The sequence below is a fragment of the Andrena cerasifolii genome, chromosome 3, assembly GCF_050908995.1.
Source record: "Andrena cerasifolii isolate SP2316 chromosome 3, iyAndCera1_principal, whole genome shotgun sequence".
In the NCBI taxonomy this organism is placed as follows: domain Eukaryota; kingdom Metazoa; phylum Arthropoda; class Insecta; order Hymenoptera; family Andrenidae; genus Andrena; species Andrena cerasifolii.
In genome coordinates this window covers 5,913,453-5,933,462 of record NC_135120.1, presented here as the reverse complement: position 1 = coordinate 5,933,462, position 20,010 = coordinate 5,913,453, and the positions used below count along the sequence as shown (strand labels likewise).

Sequence of the window (20,010 nt, the reverse complement as noted above, 5' to 3'; positions counted from 1 at the left end):
AAGATTAATATCGACCAGTGGTCCATAATACCCAGCTTTTCTAGCTTGTTAGTATAAATTATTACGTTTTTAAAACTCAATTTTATTCATTGCTATTGCTTCCTTTCTTTTTTTTTAATTGTCAAAGGTCCTCGTGATCCATTTACTCAAACAAAAGGCAAACGAAGTATAAGCAGACAGTGCAAAATGCTGGATCTGTTGTAGGGAATAGAAAATGGAGTTTAGCAAAGTCTCTAAACATTATAAAGTTTCTAAAACATTTCGTAGATGTTTGGCAATAAAAAAAAGGTAGGGTATGTGTAGCAACAGGTCCGTATTAGTACCCCACCCTGTTTTAAGTTTGCTGAATGGCAAAATTGATAAATTGGGGAATTTTCAGAAGTTAGACCGATGTTACATTGATCCATAAGGAACCGTTCACACGACGCTACTCGAAAAGTCAATGAAAATCTGTCTCCAGCATACAAGTACAGGGTGATTCTCTCGGTGCGCCTGTCAAAGAGATGCCGCCTAGTACCCCGTGGCGAAGTCGCCCCCCGCGGGGCCCCACCGAACTTTATGGCTTTCGACCCTCGAAGGGGTCGGAGTGCCTATTAAGAAGTGAGAAATATTCGAGTTCCGCATTTCTGATCAGATCTTTGCGAAAACGACGCCAATCGATTCCATATGTTTCGCCGATGAAATTGACACCAAGAACGACGGAATTCGGACGATAATGAATGAAATTACATGAAAAATTGATTTGCATAATTTCAAATTAACTTCGTTGAAAATAGTCCGATTTGCATGATATTTCGTATGATTTTAATCGGGAGAACGCCAGGAAGCCATTAGTGTCATTTCCATATCGATACGATAAAGAATAAAGAATTTCTTAATACGCTGAAATGAATATTTCACATTTTCACCCTGGACTGCGGGTCGCCGACCTCAATTTGCTGCGGTCGGCCGAGGATTCATACTTGTTTCAGACATAAAATAATTCTTTATTCTTTATCGTATCGATATGGAAGTGACACTAATGGCTTCCTGGCGTTCTCCCGATTAAAATCATACCAAATATCATGTAAATCGGGTTATTTTCAACGATGTTAGCTTGAAATTATTCAAATCAATTTTTCATGTAATTTCCTTCATTATGCTCCGAATTGCGTCGTTTTTGGTGTTAGTTTCATCGGCGAAACATAAGGAATCGATTGACACCGTTTTCGCAGAGATCTGATGAGAAATACCGGAACGGGACACTTCGCACTTCTTAATAGGTAGGTACTCCAACCCCTCCGAGGGTCGAAATCCATAAAATTAGGAGAGGCACCACGGGGTACCAGGCGGCATCTCTTTAACAGGCGCACCGAGAGAATCGCCCTGTATTGCATACATGTGAAACCGGTCTTACTGTTTGTATTTATGATTTGGTGACTATCGTTTACTTGCGAAGTGGATCGTACCAGTAAAGATTGATTTTTTTATTGAACTGTAAACTTTCTTTTTGAAAAAGTTTATGGCTGTACACGTGCCGACCTTGCCTGATATCTCAAAATAAAAAATAGTAAAAGTATATCGTGTCAACTTTTGCTTCGAAAATCATCAAGCTTCTGTGCGTATACCAGGGTTCCAAGGTCATGTACGCGTACACTCGGGGTTCTCCCACTCTCCTTCGCATTCTCAGGGGTATATACCGGGCGGCGCTAAAGAGCCGACCATGAGAGACCAGCGTCTCCGTCGTCGAGCTCGTGCGAGCGAGCGTGGATTACAGTAAATCCCCGTTATGAGCCCGTTTTTACCTCCCGTTGACAGCCCGGCCACTATCACCACCATTTCTTGGAAGCCTGCGGACGAAAGTGAGAGAACCCGACAACGAGCGGGAGGAAACGAAACAGTCAACACAGCCACTGGCCGCGCGGAATCATGTCCGCAACCCACTATGAGTACGCCGCCAGCCCCGTTCGTCGGGCTCATAACGGGGATTTACTGTATAGCGAATTCGACAGACACGCACTGGCACTGCACTAATGCAGCTCCAGCTCCATGCCCTTGCAGCACCAGAACGATGCCAGTGCAGATTCCCTAGCATCGATTACATTGGATTACATACGACCCAATCCTGTATCGTATTCGGCGACCAAGAACTGCCCTGGTGTAGTGCAAACTTCGCATTCAGATCAACGGAATGAACTGCGCGTGTGCAATCTTTATGGCACTGAGGTTATTGGCAGTGCACTCAGTGCAGTTTGGTGGCACCGAATAACCTCCAAATTACTTTCAAAATGGACTGAAATTTATTCGTTGTGGAATTATTGGAAACGAGTAGTAGCAATGACGACACCGAAAATTTACTTTTAAGTTATCCAAAGGATTTTTTAATTAATTGTAGGTATGTTAATATGTATGTATTTTACAGAAGTGATTAAATTGATAATTATCGTTATTTATAACATAAAAGCTTCTTATTTTATGAAAAAATAGCAAAGTGAGCACTTTTGAAACGTTTTCGTATTTTTTAAAGTGAAGCCTCTAAAAGGGATAGGGTTGTAACGCTTGTGTGCCCCTCAGTGCTCACTCTGTACCTGCGAAACCTAACCTTATTTTCCTTTCTCTGAAAGAAACGGAACGAAAGGGATTTTAGGGAATTAAAAAGGCTATTAAAAAAGGGCACCGTGTTTGGGATAAAAACATGTACTTTTATTTCAATTAAAAATAATGAAAAATTAACATTTTTAACCAGAAAAAGTGCCTTAATAAAGGGAAAGGTTAAAAAAAATTGGTGTTCCAATAAAAACCCGCACGAGATCACGCAACAAGGGCAGCACCAGAACACCACAGAGTCAGTACGTGACTGCCGAATGCGCTAGAGATCTTGGCACCAAAAAAGTTCGCACTCAGTGCGCATCAGTGCGGGGTGCCGAATTCGCTGTTATTAGTGATACACGGTGACACACGCCGTCACAGCTAAAAATTGGAAGGGGAAGCAGGCGCGTGAGGAGCTCCTACACTGGAGAGCCCTGGCCTATACCAATACCTTCACGACTCGCTATGTATATTAACTAATACATTAAGATGTCCATAAAGTATTTTGATTGTTTTCCATATGGCACTTCGGTTATAATATTGCGCGTGGTTTCCTTCGGCATCCTGCATGCATAGAAGCTTTAAATGTCGGCTCGGAAGATCGAAGAGCTACTCAATCTATCAGAATCCAGTTAAGAAGTATTGATTTGGTACATAAATTTTATTTTTAAGTTCTCTTTGTTTAACTTTTTCTTCCATAATCATTGTAGAATTGTAGATAATTGTGTGGTTCGTGCTGATCTTCGCCGTTTCCTGTAATAATTTTCGTTCAGGTCAATATTCCTGTACGTGCGAAAATATCTATAAGTCTCACGTATCCGCTATTTCCGAGACAAGAAATCTACGCGTGTTCGCCGGCATACGTCGTGTCCGTCCAGACGGAAAGAAAGATGTCGCCTTGCCTCTCGAATGCAACACGCGAGACTGCGGCAATAAATCAAAGCAAAATCCCGTTGCTTTCGATCTCGGAGCGGGTTCGGAAGGAAAGGGGTGCTTTCCAGGTCCATGGCCCCTGGGAGATGTCGCGTTACGAAAAAGCCATTCGTCATCGTTGCCCACCACCCTCTTCCTCCCGCTCGCCCCTTTTTCGCCAAGGTGAATGCATCCACGCCCAACGCTTCCACGTCTTCGAAACCATCCACCCATCCCGACTGTTTGCTGTCCTCCGCTTCCATTTCTTTCTTCGCCACGCATCGTCAGGCGACTTTACGCAGACAAATCTCTCACGATCTGTGGATCCGATGTCAGTTTATCCCGGCAACGGGATAGAACAGACCTTCTGGTTTAAGGGGTATTTGTGGGTTTGAGGCTTCAAAAAATCATTTTTTATGTATAAATCGACAGTATAATGTCTTAAGAATGTTCAGTTCAAATTTCATAAAGAAATTCGAAATATTTTCGAAGTTATATCATTCAGAAGCAAAGCATGTCATGCCATCTACGCTCGGTATTCAGGGGAAATACAATACTTTAAACGCGGTTTTCTCGAAATACTTAATACCTATAGATTGTAATTGTTTTTAATTGAAAAAAATACCTAGGTTTTAAAAGTCGGTGAAAATCGAAACTTTTTATTCAAGCACGCGTCACTTTGGGTTTTTTGATATTTTTTTAATTATTTTGGGGGGGGGGCACTAGTTTTAGGCCTAAAATTTAAAAATCCATTTGATTTTTCGATGATTGAACGTGGTGCTACAGTGCTCGCCGCAAACACCTATTTCTTAAGGAGGCTACTCCTCCGCCCTCTATATAAACAACGTAATTTATTTTTATGACAATATAAAAATGGGATATTATAGTGTAAACATAGATTAATAAAATGGAACAAGTTTCATCAAGATATCGGTAAAAGTTTACTTCAGGGAAGGATTCTCAGATTTCAAAGACCTTGACATATGTTGTCAAGGTCATCATTCTGAACAACATTTCCCGTCTAAACTTTTTGGCGCTTGGCTCTGATCTACGAGATATTCGCAAAAAAATTCACTTCACACTAGAACTACAGATGGTCTTATAGATGACGGTATTAAAGTCGTTTTCAGATATATTGGTCGGTGAGTTCGGTTTCGCGAGCAGCGCGCGAGGAGAAATCAGCCACCACCACCTGACGATCGTGGATTGGCAGTTGAAGTTGCTAAGCACCCGAAGGGTATGGTAACGGGAACACTGCTCGACTCCGCCTGAACGAAGCCGTTTGACTGTTGTTTATTCTTAGCGTAGTAGTTGTGTGCGTTACGAAGCTATGCCTAGCCCAATACAAGATGAAGCTATCGAGAAAGAATCAATGTTCTGACAAATAAAGCTCCTGAATTTTTTCAGAGCTAACGCACACCTATTCTGATGTGTGTATTTCTACGCTAAGAACTCGGTTTGGCCTACACGTCAAGAGCTTGGCGCCATCCCCACCATTTCTGACTCGCGCTTGTTCTGCGAAGGCGAGAACGAGATGGAACGAGAGCAAGAAAGAAATGAGAAAGTGGTGGGGATGCTTCGCGGCGTGTTACGTAACTCACGGGCACCGAATCCCCACCGCGCCACGAACAGGCCTAGCCCGAGAGAGAGTTAGAACGTAGAGAAGAGGAGCACCTAGGCAGGCAAACGGTGTGGTGGGAGAGTACCCCTCACGAAACTCACTGGCCAATATATCTGAACACGACCTAAGTTTGAAAATATTTTCTGTAACCAGCCACATAGCGTTTCAGTATGTTTATTAGGTTGTTGCAAATGAAATGGCCGTTTCCTACAATTAAAACTTCTCGGCTTTGTAGTTTAGCTCTTTTCCATGCAGATGGCGTTGTATTTGTATCATTTGAAAAGTACATGTCTCACACGTGATTTGTCATGTATAATTCCTATTATACTGTGCAGTATACGTAATTAAAAACCGTTTTAACTGATCATGGAAAAGAAGGAAATTCGAATAATTTACTTGTATGAGTTCAAACTTGGTCACAGTGCGGCTGATGCAACGCGGAATATAAATACTGCTTTCGGCAATGGTACTGCAAGTGATCGGACCACTAGGCGTTGGTTCGAAAAATTTCGTTCTGGTGATACAGACCTCAAAAATATGCCTCGCGGCCATAAGCCAACAGATATCGAAAACACTATTTTGAAAGACATGGTTGAAGGGGATTCGCGCCTAACTGTTCGGGAAATCGCAGTGAGAACGAATATTCACTATTCAACCTTTTCCTGACATCTACAGGCCATGGGAAAAGTAAAATAGCTGGACAAATGGGCCCCACATGAACTTACTGAAAACAACAAAATCCGCCGCTTGGAGATCAGTTCTTCTTTGTTTTCCCGTCACAATAATGAAGGCCTATTACATAGACTAATTACTTGTGACGAGAAATGGATTCTTTATGACAATCGTCGACGTTCTGCACAGTGGTTGGATGCAGATGAAGCCCCAAAACATATGCCGAAACAGAACCTTCATCCGCGAAAGATTTTGGTGTCTGTATGGTGGTCAGCATGGGGTGTTGTGCATTTTTCATTTTTAAAACGAGGTGAAACCATAAATTCAGACAAATACTGTCAAGAAATTGATCTCATGTATAGAAAACTGCGTGTTCAATAGCCCGCATTGGTCAATAGACATGGTGTGTTATTGTTTCATGATAATGCTCGAGCACACACCGCAAAACAAACCTTTAAAAAGTTAGCAGAATTGAAGTGCGAAGCTCTCCCTCACCCTCCTTATTCTCCTGACCTTTCACCTACAGACTACCATTCTTTCGAGCACCTAGATAGCTTTTTGATTGGAAAAGTGTTTCGAAAAGAAATGGATGTAAAAACTTCATTCGCTGAATATATTGCCTCTCGTACTCTGGATTTCTTTCAGAAACGCATTGGTGCACTTATTCCGCGTTGGGAGAAGTGTATTGAAGTCGATGGTGACTATTTCGATTGATGAAATACGTATTAGGTTTGTCAAATAAAAGTTTAAATTAAAAAGTCAATTGTATCAATTACATTCCTGAAATTGTTTTCAAATTTTTCAAAATAGTTGGAATTGATTGGTAAGGTTCTTCCAATGAAAATGAGGCTATTTTTAGGATTATTAATAGTTAAATAGAAATATACACTACCGCTGTACACAAACCTAAAAATAGTCCTAATTTCATATCCCATGTTTGGACTTATTTTCATCGAGAGAACCTCACTAATCAATTCATACTATTCTCATAAAGACATACAGGGTCAGCGTTTTATCCTGCAACCCGCGCTCGCGCGAACAGGTAGAATGGCAACAGCGCCTCACGGACACATTCCATTACAACCATGCACCATCCCGGTGTTCGGAGCTGTGATGCCAGATCGGGGACGGGTTCCCTCGAGAATTTCCCCCACCTCGCGCATACTACGCCGGAGCAGCGTGTCCGTGAGCTCGGCGCTTCGGAGTCCAACTCACGGACACGCAGCTCCGGCGTAGTGTGCGCGAGGTGGGGGAAATTCTCGAGGGAACCCGTCCCCGATCTGGCATCACAGGTTCGGAAAGCAGCCAACGACCGCTGGCCAGCACTGATACCCGAGCTTCGAGAATTTTGGGATGGTCTTTTTCAAATTAACGTCGCAAAGAGCTATTTGGAATTTCCCGGCCCGGTTTGAAAAATTTGAGGCCTTTTTCGTATAACTTTTGAACTATAAAAGATATTGGAATGCAATTTGCGTCGAAAAATGAGAAAAAATTATTCCCTCTTAATGATATTTAACATATTTTACATTTACATAATTTTTTTTCTATCAATTTTTTAACCATAATTGTTGTAAAAAGCTGTTGCACTGTTTATTTGATACTGTATTTAATGCTGCTTTTAAAATTCGTGGTGTTGATAAACAATAGGCTAGTTGTTTCAGTATCATTACTTTCAGAAATTGAGAAATTAAATTTTTATTCAATTATGCGTTAGTTCTGCAGACCTCAGAATCTATTGTTCTGGTTTTCTTTTTTATGATTTTATCCTTAATGCAGTGCATACCTAGATCAGACGTAAGGGGTAGCTAATAGGACATGTCTTTGATTGTAGCGATGTTTTAATTTTTTTTTTTAGAATTTTTGGGTCTAAATGTTTTAGCTACTCAACGCCACGCCTATACAGGCTTCCGTTAATGTAATTTTTTGGAACGATGCGCCATTATTGTGTCGTTTACACGCAGGTGGCGAAAAATCTCTCCGTAAGTACCTGGGCCGGGAAATGTCCAATAGCTCTATGCGATGTTAATTTGAAAGAGACCATCCTAAAATTTTCGGAGCTCGACAGTGGCGGATTTAACAGGGTGGCCGATGAGCAGTTGCCGCCTGGGCCCCTGCCCAGAAGGCCCCTTAGGGCCCCATGTTTAATAAAATAATAATTTTATCCAAACTATATTTTTTTCTGTACTACTACACTAAGACCGTTTTTAGTAAATTAACTCTACATTTTCCTGAAAAATGGGCCCCTTCAGAAGGCCCCCTAGGGCCCCATCCTTAAAAAATATCGATTTTATCCAAACTATATTTTTTTCTGTACTACTACCCTTAGCCCACATTATTAAACTACCTCTTCATTTTCCCGAAAAATGGGCCCCTCAGAACGTTTCCCACCTGGGCCTTTTTTCTTAAATCCACCATTGGAGCTCGGGCATCACTGTCGGGACGGCGCATGGTTGTAGTGTAATGCGTCCGTGAGGCACTGTTGCCATTTTACCTGTTCGCGCGAGCGCGGGTTGCAAGATAAAACGCTGACCCTGTACAGGGTGAAAATTATGGAAAATGAAATTTTTGTTATTGAACGAAGCATTGTACCGTGCGCGGCAATCTTTTGATATACCTGCCTCGACCGCGAAACCCTCGACGTAATACGTCTATCTCCCTTACTCTCGATATTTTCTCCACTTTACTTGTCAATTTGTTAGGAGACCAATTCTTAAGGTGCAGATCGCACCTTGTGCATCGAATATATTAAATTTTGCTTGAAATACTTCATTAATAATCTACAACATGTTTAAAACTCCATTTATATCTCCATTTACACTTTAAGTAGAAATTGTCTCTTCGCTCCTTGGTAACAACGAAACTTCTGTCTGATAGACATTCTGGCGTTCCCTAAATATGGAAAATTGGAGCGAAAGTGACGCAATCGATGTCGAAGGGGGAAATTAACCTTCGCTTGGCTGCTTGAACTCGCGACTAATAAATCTATCTCGAGCTTCGTTAAAGTTTCAGTAAGGTCAATGGTGGAGGTATTTTTTCGTTTAATATGTCAAAGGAACGCAGGGCTGTATTCATACTTGCGCAAACGTACCTTCACATTTAATGTTCCTATGATTTAATTAAACGCGACATAAATGTTTTACGTTCACTGACAAAAACTTCATTTTCTCTAGTTTTTAGGGCACAGCTTAAATCTGAATGGTAGAAACGAGTGTAATATCTAAATGTTTGAAAGTACTAAAGTACGTCATAGGGAGCAACTATGAAAAATACTCTTCTGCTTGAACTGTAAAGGATATGATCCCGAATCAAATGGAATCTTTGCTGTATCAGTTCATTCTCGTTGGGCAAGATTCGCAAATCGAGATGCATGTCGTGACATTATGCCCAAGTACAATTTTAAGTGTCGCACTACTTAAAGTATTCGTCTTACCTTTTAACAAAAATTGACTAGAACTGACGTGCATAATTCTACCACAGCACAAATGTTATTTTAATTTTCCGCAAAAGCCTGTATTCTTAAAACTGTTTCATAACTTTCACATTTGAATTTTTCTTTCTTTTTTCAAAGTTAGGTGATCGCGAAGCTGGTCCCTTCAGTCAAACACTGTATGCAGGATTGGTAGGAAATGGAAACTCATTCCCACTCGTGTGATCGTCGACAGGCTTTCATTCCCAGACCTTCATATCATTGTGCAAATTAATTTCGAAATTCATTCGTTCAGAAAACATTCCTGCTCGAAAAAGTATCCGCTGCTTCGCAGGCTCCAATGTATGCGGGAGAGATCGGGGCTAGTTGACTAACGAGGTTAGTTGACTAATTTAATTGTTGTATTATGTTATAAATTATGCTGCGATTCGCGAAATTGAAGCATATGAATGACCAGCTTGCCATTTAATGTGTCACCGTGACAAGAACTTGCGCGTTCTATCAATGCGAATGAAAAAGATAAAAAGGTCGGCGGGAAGTAAATATTTCTGTTTCTACTATTTATGAATTTTTTTCCACTAAGTATTGCTTGATGTTTTTTCATGAATATTTTTTGGAAACGTGATACATTGACTATAATTTAGGGTATTTTATTTTTGTCCGGTGCGTGGAGGTTTTGTACGTACGACCCTTAACATGTTGACAATGTCGAACGGGGTTACTTGACTAAGCATAGGAACACCACTAAAAATTGCACTTTTTATCCTCAAGATGCAGTCGAGGCAAAGAGTTTAGCAGCTCAAATCCACTTCCCCCAACACAAATCCCTCCAAACTCAACCCTACCAGTTTTATACCCTATCCTCCCTTCAAAACTCTCAGGCCTTAAAAACAGACCATAACAAACAAGTAGAAAATAATTACAGTATCTAATACCATGATACTACAACGGAGCATTCCGAACCCGGAAATTCAGAAAATTCTGAAACTTTGTGAATATGTAGGGAGTTTGAGGAGTGATTACAGCGCAATTTTTGTTTGCGGTCCAAATTCACTCTAAGAGGGTGGAATTGACCCCTGAAAATCCGATTATTTTCCGATTTTGTGTTATAACTCGTGAACAATAAAATATTTTTTTACTAAATGATAGATCTAATTAAAAGAAGCAGCTTTTGTCTTGAAACTTTTTTTTATAGCCACTGATGTGCCGAATAACGTGTACAAATTTCAGACTGATTGGTCAGGTCAAATAGTTTTTTTGCAATCACCTGCACCAGTTGAAAAAATGTCGTTTTGAGATAATCGCGATTAAAGTTTTAAAACAAATTAAAAGAATTATTTAAATTTTTTTTAATTATTTTAATTTTTTTAATTTGTATTAAAACTTTAATCGCGATTATCTCAAAACGACATTTTTTTCAACTGGTGCAGGTGATTGCAAAAAAACTATTTGACCTGACCAATCAGTCTGAAATTTTTACACGTTATTCAGCACTTCAGTGGCTATAAAAAAAGTTTCAAGACAAAAGCTGCTTTTTTTAATTGTTTCTATCATTTGGTGAAAAAAATATTTTATTGTTCACGAGTTATAACACAAAATCGGAAAATAATCGTTTGAAAAATTGGGCTCCCAGTAAAGATTGTTTTCTTCGTGGATACAACATATAATGCAATAAATCTTTAAAAAGAGCTCAATTTATTAAAATACCAAAAAGATTTATTGCATTATATGTTGTATCCAAGAAGAAAAAAATCTTTAAAAAGAGCTCAATTTTTCAAACCGTCACAGTGGATTGATCCCTTAAGCCTGTTTGCCTAATGAAATTTGTAAACTTTTGGTGTGCAGCAAGTCAACAAAATACCAATGATCTATTTATAAAAATTATAAATGTGAAAAATTAGTCGACTAGCCCTGGTCTCTCCTACTACCTCAATAACCCCTAAGGAATTCCACATATTGGTCCACAGTCACAATGGTATGCGAGGTGGACTTCCAGCTCGCATTCACTATTATCCACCCCTGACTCCTGACTCGCAGAATAATATGGTCGTGAACCGCCATCCTGGTGAGATATTCTCGAAGCCCCGAATGGTCAATTTCTGAACTTCATTACATTTTTTCTAATTAAATTTCCCACGTCCATTTCACTTTGAATGGGCAGTGCCCTCCCTCACCAGAAAGCTACCTAAGGAAAAGTGCTCTTCTCCTTGAGTCATATCAACTAATCAGGTTTCGTAAAACTTTTGAAAATTAATTCTTCAAATTCGCGACATAGTGATTAGTGTATATAACGGGGTGAAATAATATCATGTTAAAAATAAAAAATGCGTAAAATCTTGTGGACATTTCCAACTACGGTCATTGAAAGCAATCGTTTAGTCCAACAACTACTGACGTATAGTTACCTAGTCCATGCAACGACGGAACACGTGGCACGTTTTTATACTCACAATAGACTTTCTCGTTCAATATTAATTTGGTGGGTGACAGTTGCAGCTGACGCTCGCCACGACGTTTAATCTTCAGCTTTACAACCCCATGAGAATTGAAGGAACAATTTGCGTGGTTCAACTCACGACATTATTCAAAGATTCAGAAACCCTTTGAGCCCCAAATAAGCTGAACTAAAATTAACTGAAAGTGTTTGCTTTAGCTTTTTAATATCGCGTAGTAGTGCACCGTTTTCGAACCTTTGCTTGTGGTACATGTTTTCTTACTTCTACTCAGAAGCATTATTATGTTTTATCGTTTAACTTTAGGACATTTTATACCTATATCATCTCATTGTCAGCATAGGTAAGTATATTCTGTTATTTCAACATTATGGAATTGCAGATAAAATAATAAATGGCATTCAATTAGAAAACCCTTAGGACTTTATCTTGTTAATAGTGGGAGAAAATGTATTGTAATATTAAAAAATTCCTGGTACTTACAAGGGGCGGACACCATGAGGTAGACACCGATTTTGATGAGCCTTGGCACGATGAATCTACAGGGTGTCCCACTAAGGAGTGGACAGCGCGATATCTCTTAAAGTATTGTCGATAAAAATATAAAAAAAAATAGGGAATTGCATGGTTCGAGAGGGCCCATTTATTAGCGCGAACGAATTTTGTTTTCGATTATTATTTTAAAAGATACGATGGTCAAGTTCGGTTTTTCAAATGGAACTATTTTTTTTTAAGACCTGAGTTGATAGTGCGTTCCAAGACAAATTCAATAAGCTTTAATGTATACACTTTATTTCCACTGGTTTTTAAGATATTGCGCTTGCAAATTTACTGATTTTCACTGCAAGAAACCCCTCTGGAATGGCAAAAACCGGGGGCGGTCTTACTGGCGCCACGGGTGGCACTGCCTGTTGAAATGGATACTTACCTGCCAAAGGTCTACGCCAGAAATGGCAGGCCCAAAGGCTGGACAATTCTTTTCCGTCAGAAATGAAATTGGTTAGGTTAGGAGGAGTGAAAGTTGCTAGACTAAATTTCAACCATAGGGAGCAGATTGTATCAGAACCAATCCAACTTGCATCCCTCCCAAAAGAACCGGCCATCCGAGCGTAGAAGCAAGTGCGAAATAAAATACGCAGATGTACCTACCTAAGTAGCATTTCTGACGGAAAAGAATTGTCCAGCTTTTGGGCCTGCGAACCCTGTCGTAGACCTTTGGCAGGTAGGTATCAGTTTCAGCAGGCAATGCCACCCGTAGCGCCAGTAAGACCGACCCCGGTCCTTCCTATTCCAGAGGGTTTTCTTCCAGTGAAAATCAGTAATTTTGCAAGCGCAATATCTTAAAAACCAGTGGAAATAAAGTGTATACATTAAAGCTTATTGAATTTGTCTTGGAACGCACTATCAACTCAGGTCTTCAAAAAAAATAGTTCCATTTGAAAAACCGAACTTGACCATCGTATCTTTTAAAATAATAATCGAAAACAAAATTCGTTCGCGCTAATAAATGGGCCCCCTCGAACCATGCAATTCCCTATTTTTTTTATATTTTTATCGACAATACTTTAAGAGATATCGCGCTGTCCACTCCTTAGTGGGACACCCTGTATGTCGAAAATAAGTAAATAGGTGTCCGAGCGTTTCTGCCAATGGAACTTAATAATAGTGATAGGAAATTATTAAAAATTTCATAGTGGCAGTGGAGTTTTAGTGGGTAAAAATCCCAAACTACCCTGGTGCCCCCGGGGGATTCCCCTCTGAAGGAGTCGGGGTGCCTTTTGAAGATTTCCCCAAGTTAAAAAAAACTTTATAAATTTTTTTTTATAAATTATTTTTTTATAAATTTTTTTAACTTGGGGAAATCTTATTTTATAACTTTTTTATAAATTTTTTTTATGAATTTTTGTAACTTGGGGAAACCTTATTTTATAAATTATTTTTTTATTATAAATTTTTTTAACTTGGGGAAATCTTCAAAAGGTACCCCGACTCCTTCAGAGGGGAACCCCCCGGGGGCGCCAGGGTAGTATGGGATTTTTACGCATTAAAACCCCACGGCCACTGTGAAAATTTTAATAATTTCCATGTAAATATCAGACATAGATTCATCGTGCCAAGGCTCACCAAAATCGGTGTCTACCTCATGCTGTCCTCCCCTTGTTAGATAGATTCCCATAAAAAACTTCAAAAAAGTAAAAAAAATACGCAAAGTACATGAAAAAGTCGAGGACTGAAAAGAGTATTAACAAATAAATCACACAAAATAGAAGATAATAATAATTATAAAATAAAATAAAAAAATGTGAAATCAAAATGAGCTGCAAGTCCATAAAGGTGCTTTCCAACTGCGCTTAAGATGACACAACTACATATACACAGCTAAAATGCTGTGTTCATATACATTCCATTACTCATATCGCGGACATTTTAATTAACCCATCAAAAAGAATCCCATTCAAAAACATTTTCATAAATTAATAGCTTTACAGAAATTAATGATTGGAATTAGCAAAGTTGATTTCACAACCTTTGCATCTGAACTTTTTTAATTTTTTCGAGAATTAAAAGGAATTAGCTTCTTTCATACATGAGTCATGTTTATGGGGGGGGGGGAGGGGCGAGGGATAAATTCTTAATGCACAATCCGAACTTTTCAATTTCCAGATCAAATCTATTTTTTACTTATGCATATTCTATGTAATAAGACGATATAAGATCCAAAAGGATGCCAATAGGGCGAGTGAACTAATCTTTCATTAAAGTCGTTAATACATTAACCAATAAGATTGAGCAGAGCTATTCTGGGAACGGGACATTTCACCCAATTAATCTGCTATTATAGTACGCGAAGAGAGAAAGGCAGCTCTGATAATTGGCCAAAACGTTAACAAGTTTTAAAAGAACGATATATTTACAATATAATTGCTCTAATTAGAACAGGTGATTTATGCGCACTGGTTCGGTCTATTAAATAATTAAATAAAAGCTATTTTGCAATTTTAAAACTTTTTACCAAATTCCAACGTTTCGGTCAATGATTATGATCATTCTCAAGGAAAGTTAGATAAATGGGAAAAAAATACTGCGTACGCTTTTATACAAATTTTTTTTTGAACGTGATATTTGTTTAAAAAAAAAATTTAAAAAAGGAAACATATTTTCGTATAAAAACATACGCAGCATTTTTTTCCTTACAATTTTATTTTTTGAACGCGATATTTGTTTAAATTTTTTTTTAAAAAATAAGGAAATTTTTTTGTATAAAAGCATACGCAGTATTTTTTTCCTTGCAATTTTTTTTTTGAGCGTGATATTTGTTTAAAAGAAATTTTAAAAAATAACGATTTTTTTTTTGTATAAAAACATACGCAGTATTTTTTCCTTTTATCTAACTTTCCTTGAAAATGGTCATAATCATTGACCAAAACGTTGGAATTAGATAAAAATTCTGAAAATTGCAAAATAGCTTTTATTTAATTATTTAATAGACCGAACCAGTGCGCCGAAATCATCTCTTCTAATTAGAACAATTTTTACGGTCGCAATTCAAATCATATTATTTAACATATAATTGCATTTAACATCTTATACTCTTCGAGTAGAACACCCATAAATAAAAAAGTATTTCACCCCGAACTTCATGATCAAAATATAGTCTGTAGTAGGTAGTATTTTTTAACAAATCTCCAAAAACGCATCTAACTGAGTAGGTACTTACATTCACCTGTAAACTCATGGTTAATACTCTTCTTAATCTTTGTACCGTGCCTTTTTCTTTAACAACAATTTTCGTATTTTGTGCTTTCAATTATGAATTATCTTATATAGTTTAGTATCTGGCGTTACAAGGTACCTACCTACGTTAATTTGCACATTAGAACGTAAAATATTTTGGATTAGCTAATTCCATACTCCGCATAATACGTGCTTCAACATTGCAAGCTGCTGTATAATGAAAGTCGTCGTTATCGCGTTTATAAAATACAGTGACAATTCCTCGTTGTTGATCGCGGGCTTCTACGCTGCAAAACTGGAACATTCCGATACACGCGGAAACAGCAAACAGGCCCGTTGAATGGCATGTCTATTGAGATAAATCGTGAGCAACAAGCTTATCCCGGGTTTCATACATTTGCTCTTGCCTACGCGAACACACGATGTCCAGAAATACGCGGAGATGCGATTATCTCTTCGCTCGATATTACTTCTTGTCTTCCGTCCAATGGCATTTCTCCGTGTCAGCATATTGAAAGCGAATCGTTGTTTCCGAGCAACGTATCGCTTTCGCTTTGACAGAAATGCGTTAAACCCCAATGGTTACCTATATCTATGCATTCCAATAGTTATAAGAAAATTTATAAGACGAAAGAACTCGTCATTTGAAACTCCATCTGCGTTAGGCAAGATGAGTTGACCCGTTGCGAAAATTAGAAACTTTCGCTCATAGACAAGGAATAAATAATTCGTTAAATAGATACATACATCGTATCTTCTGTGGACGAAATGAGTTAATGCGTCTGTTACCATTTTTAAATGTAAAACTTCCAGTACACATGGCACGTTTCTGGTCTAGAAAAGTGGACTGGTCTTACAAGTGGAGGACACCATGAGGTAGACACCGATTTTGATGAGCCTTGGCACGCTGGATCTATGTCGGAAATAAGTAAATAGGTATCCGAGTGTTTCTGCCAATGGGACTTAAAAATAGAGATATTTCCATGGAAATTATTAAAAATTTCATAGTGGCCGTGGGGTTTTAGTGGGTTAAAATCCCACACTACCCTGGCGCCCGCGGGAGATTCCCTTCTGGAGGCGTCGGCGTGCCTTTTGAAGATGTGTACACGTTAAAAAAAATTTTATAAATTTTTTTTATAAATTATTTTTTTTATAAACTTTTTTATAATTTTTTTTTTTAACTTGGGGAAGTCTTCAAAAGACATCCCGACTCTTTCAGAGGGTAATCCTCCGGGGGCGCCAGGGTAGTATGGGATTTTTACGCACTAAAACCCCACGGCCACTATGAAATTTTAAATAATTTACATGTAAATATCTTTATTATCAAGGCCCATTGGCAGAAACGCTCGGACACCTATTTACTTATTTTCGACATAGCGTGCCAAGGCTCATCAAAATCGGTGTCTACCACATGGTGACCTCCCCTTGTTAGTTAACAAGTTAAAAAGTAATTTAAACGAGTTAGAAAGAACATTTAAAAAGTGGGAAATTCGTTATTGAATTTTGTAAAAAAATGGTAGAGGCTGGTCGTAACTCTTCTGTAGGCGTAGCATGCTGTAGCGTTAAAAGTGCAAAGCGTGTAAATGAAAGTGCACATCTCTTACCATAAAGGACGCATTTCGGGATAGAATGATTCCAACCGTCGGCGGTACAAGTCAGTATTTTATGGCCCTTCAATCTGCGGCCTGGTTCACACGAGTACACAGTCTGCAGAGTGCCATCTTTAAGGACTCTCTCTCTCACCGCGCCCCACTGGGGTGGCTGTACTAACGGACAGTTCCCGACAACTCCTGAAAGCCGAACAAGAGATCTTTAATCATGGAGAAGCTTTAAAATGGAAAAAGGATTGTATGGTTATAGAAACAGTAAAAATGCCACCTTTACAATTGTTTAACGTTTATCGGGTTAAATCTCTCTCTCTCTCTCTCCCTCTTTCCCTCTCTCTTTCTCTCCCTCTCTCCCTCTCTCCCTCTCTCCCTCTCTCCCTCTCTCCCCCTCTCCCTCTCCCTCTCCCTCGCTCTCTCTCTCTCCCTCTCTCCTTCTCTCCCGCTCTCCCTCGCTCTCTCTCTCTCCCTCTCTCCCTCTCTCCCTCTCTCCCTCTCTCCCTCTCTCCCTCTCTCCCTCTCTCCCTCCCTCCCTCTCGCCCTCTCTACCTATCTCTCTCTCTCTCTGCAAAGAGATGAAGAATATACAGTGTTCCACGCGACTAGGCCAGATTATACCCTTAAAATCGTAGAATATATGGGTGGTGCTAATGCTGGCGGTGTGGTGCAGTTTTTACCAATTGCGAAGAGATTGGATATTAATGTTTTTCCTAAATTTTGGAAATTTTTTTTTTTACTAAACTGACGTTGAACTAACAAAACAAACATACAACAATCGTTCAAAAGCCGCGAGAACGAAAAAGAAGGGTTTTGAAGAGAAACAGCGTAAAACAGGTGATCCTGTTCCTATCGCATGTTTGACCATCTAGTATAACGCACAACATTCCCCCATCAAATCTCTGGAATCTAAAGGTACATCCAGACGCTGATGCAAAAGTCATGAAACCTGCATCATGACGCATGCATCAGTGTTTCATGATTCTTGCATCAGCGTCTGGATGTAGTTTTAGCTTCCAGAGATTTGATGGTTGATGGGGGAATGCTGTGCGTTATACTAGATGGTCAAACATGCGATATGATCCGAAAATTTGAAAGATTACCTGTTTTACGCTGTTCCTCTTCAAAACCCTTCTTTTTCGTTCTCGCGGCTTTTGAACGATTGTTGTATGTATGTTTTGTTTTCGCTGATGCAAGAGTCATGAAACACTGATGCATGCATCATGATGCAGGTTTCATGACTCTTGCATCTTGCTCACGCGCCTAACTGACGAGCAAGATGCCAGTTCCGCTTCTGATGCTGAAACACGTGAAACCGATCTACAGACGCAGCAACATGTGTCGTGAAACCTGCATCATGATGCATGTATCAACGTTTCACTGCAACATGCATCAGTGTCTGGAGGACCCTTAAGGGGGAACAACACCTTGAAGCCCGGAAAAGAGTACAATTTTTGGGAATTTTTTGTTAGATATCCATACTTCGTAGGAAAGTCATTGAAGTGGGGTTTAAGTGTGCATGTAGTGGGCAATATTTTAGAATTTTTATGTGACAAAATATACAGTTTCAATCAAGATATAGAGGTCGCCGTAGAGCGCGCCGCGTCGAACACCATCTGATGGTTTCCCACTTTATTCACGTCGCGTTCATCTGAGAAAAAAAAAGGAGAGCATTTTTTGAATCTATATTAATACAGTTACAATTAAGCGTACAGAAATTTAATTACAATAACTTTTGGAGAAATGGCGGAGCTTAAAGGCGAAAGTTCTAAAATTTCGAGTCAGTTTAAGGAAACAATCAATATATTTTGGGGTGCAAAAAATAGTAAAAATAATTTATTTTTAATTCCCGTACGCTTAACTGTAACTGTATTAATATAGATTGAAGAAATGCTCTCATTTTTTTTCTCAGATGAACGCGACGTGAATAAAGTGGGAAACCATCAAATCGTGTCCGACGCGTCGCAATTTAACGGCGACCTCTATAACTTGATTAAAACTGTATATTTTGTCACACAAAAATTCTCAAATACTGTCCACTACATGCACATTTAACCCCCATATCAATGAGTTTCCTACGAAGTATGGATATCCAACCAAAAAATTTTAAAAAATTGTACTTTTTTCCGGGCTTCAAGGTGTTGTTCCCCCTTAAGGGGTTAGGCCACCTTGGACGAAGCAAAATTGCAGTCATTTTCGGCATTTTTTTAGGAAGATAATCAAATAAGCAGAGAATTTAATATGAAGCCTGTTACTGTACAACTCTCGCCGGAAAAAATCGTATTTTTCTCCCTACAAAATGGCGGCGGTAGAGCCGTGATACGCAAGATCTTGAAGAGCGACGTTTTTTACGGTGTTCAATCTCACGGCTATACTGTTTGACCCAGAACAAAAAACCAAAAAGTTTTATTTTCTGCATGCCTAAAACTAGAGAACTACGTAGGGAAATCCAGAAACATTAATCCGTCTCGAAATAGTGACCATGGGGAGAAAAAGTGCATATTATTTTTTATAAAACTGTCAATTGCAAAGAATATATTCAAGATATCGCAAAACCGGTAAGTACTTCTCTAGATTTAGTCATGTAGAAAATAAAACTTTTTGGATTTTTATTCGAGGTCAAACGGTATAGCTGTGAGATTGAACACCGTGGAAAACGTCGCTCCTCAAGATCTTGCGTATCACGGCTCTGTCGCCGCCATTTTTGGGAGAAAAAAAATGATATTCCCAGGCGAGAGTTGTACAATAACAGACTTCATCTTAAATTTTCTGTTTATTTCATTATCTTCCTAAAAAAAAATTCCAAAAATGACTGCAATTTTGCTCCGTCCAAGGTGGTCTAACCCCTTAAGAGATGCGTCACTTATTGCTAGAGATATTCAACAATGCCGCACTAAAACGAAAACGAAAGGAACAAAAAGCCTTGAATAATCTCAGGGCAACATGTTATACGATTCCTGGCACCCTCCGCCAGCGAAATGTCGGAAGCTCCTGATCGGCTCACCACAAGAACCCCAGAGA

General features: G+C 39.1%; 1 protein-coding gene across 1 annotated transcript in view; it reads right to left on the bottom strand.

The window, feature by feature from the left end:
* Window positions 1-20,010, bottom strand: part of LOC143366966 (uncharacterized) — a 520,650-nt gene that overhangs the window by 322,983 nt on the left and 177,657 nt on the right. The window contains exon 2 of the mRNA XM_076808473.1: window positions 16,993-17,178. Coding sequence (XP_076664588.1) covers window positions 16,993-17,178 — 186 coding nt within the window. The remainder of the gene's footprint in view (window positions 1-16,992; window positions 17,179-20,010) is intronic.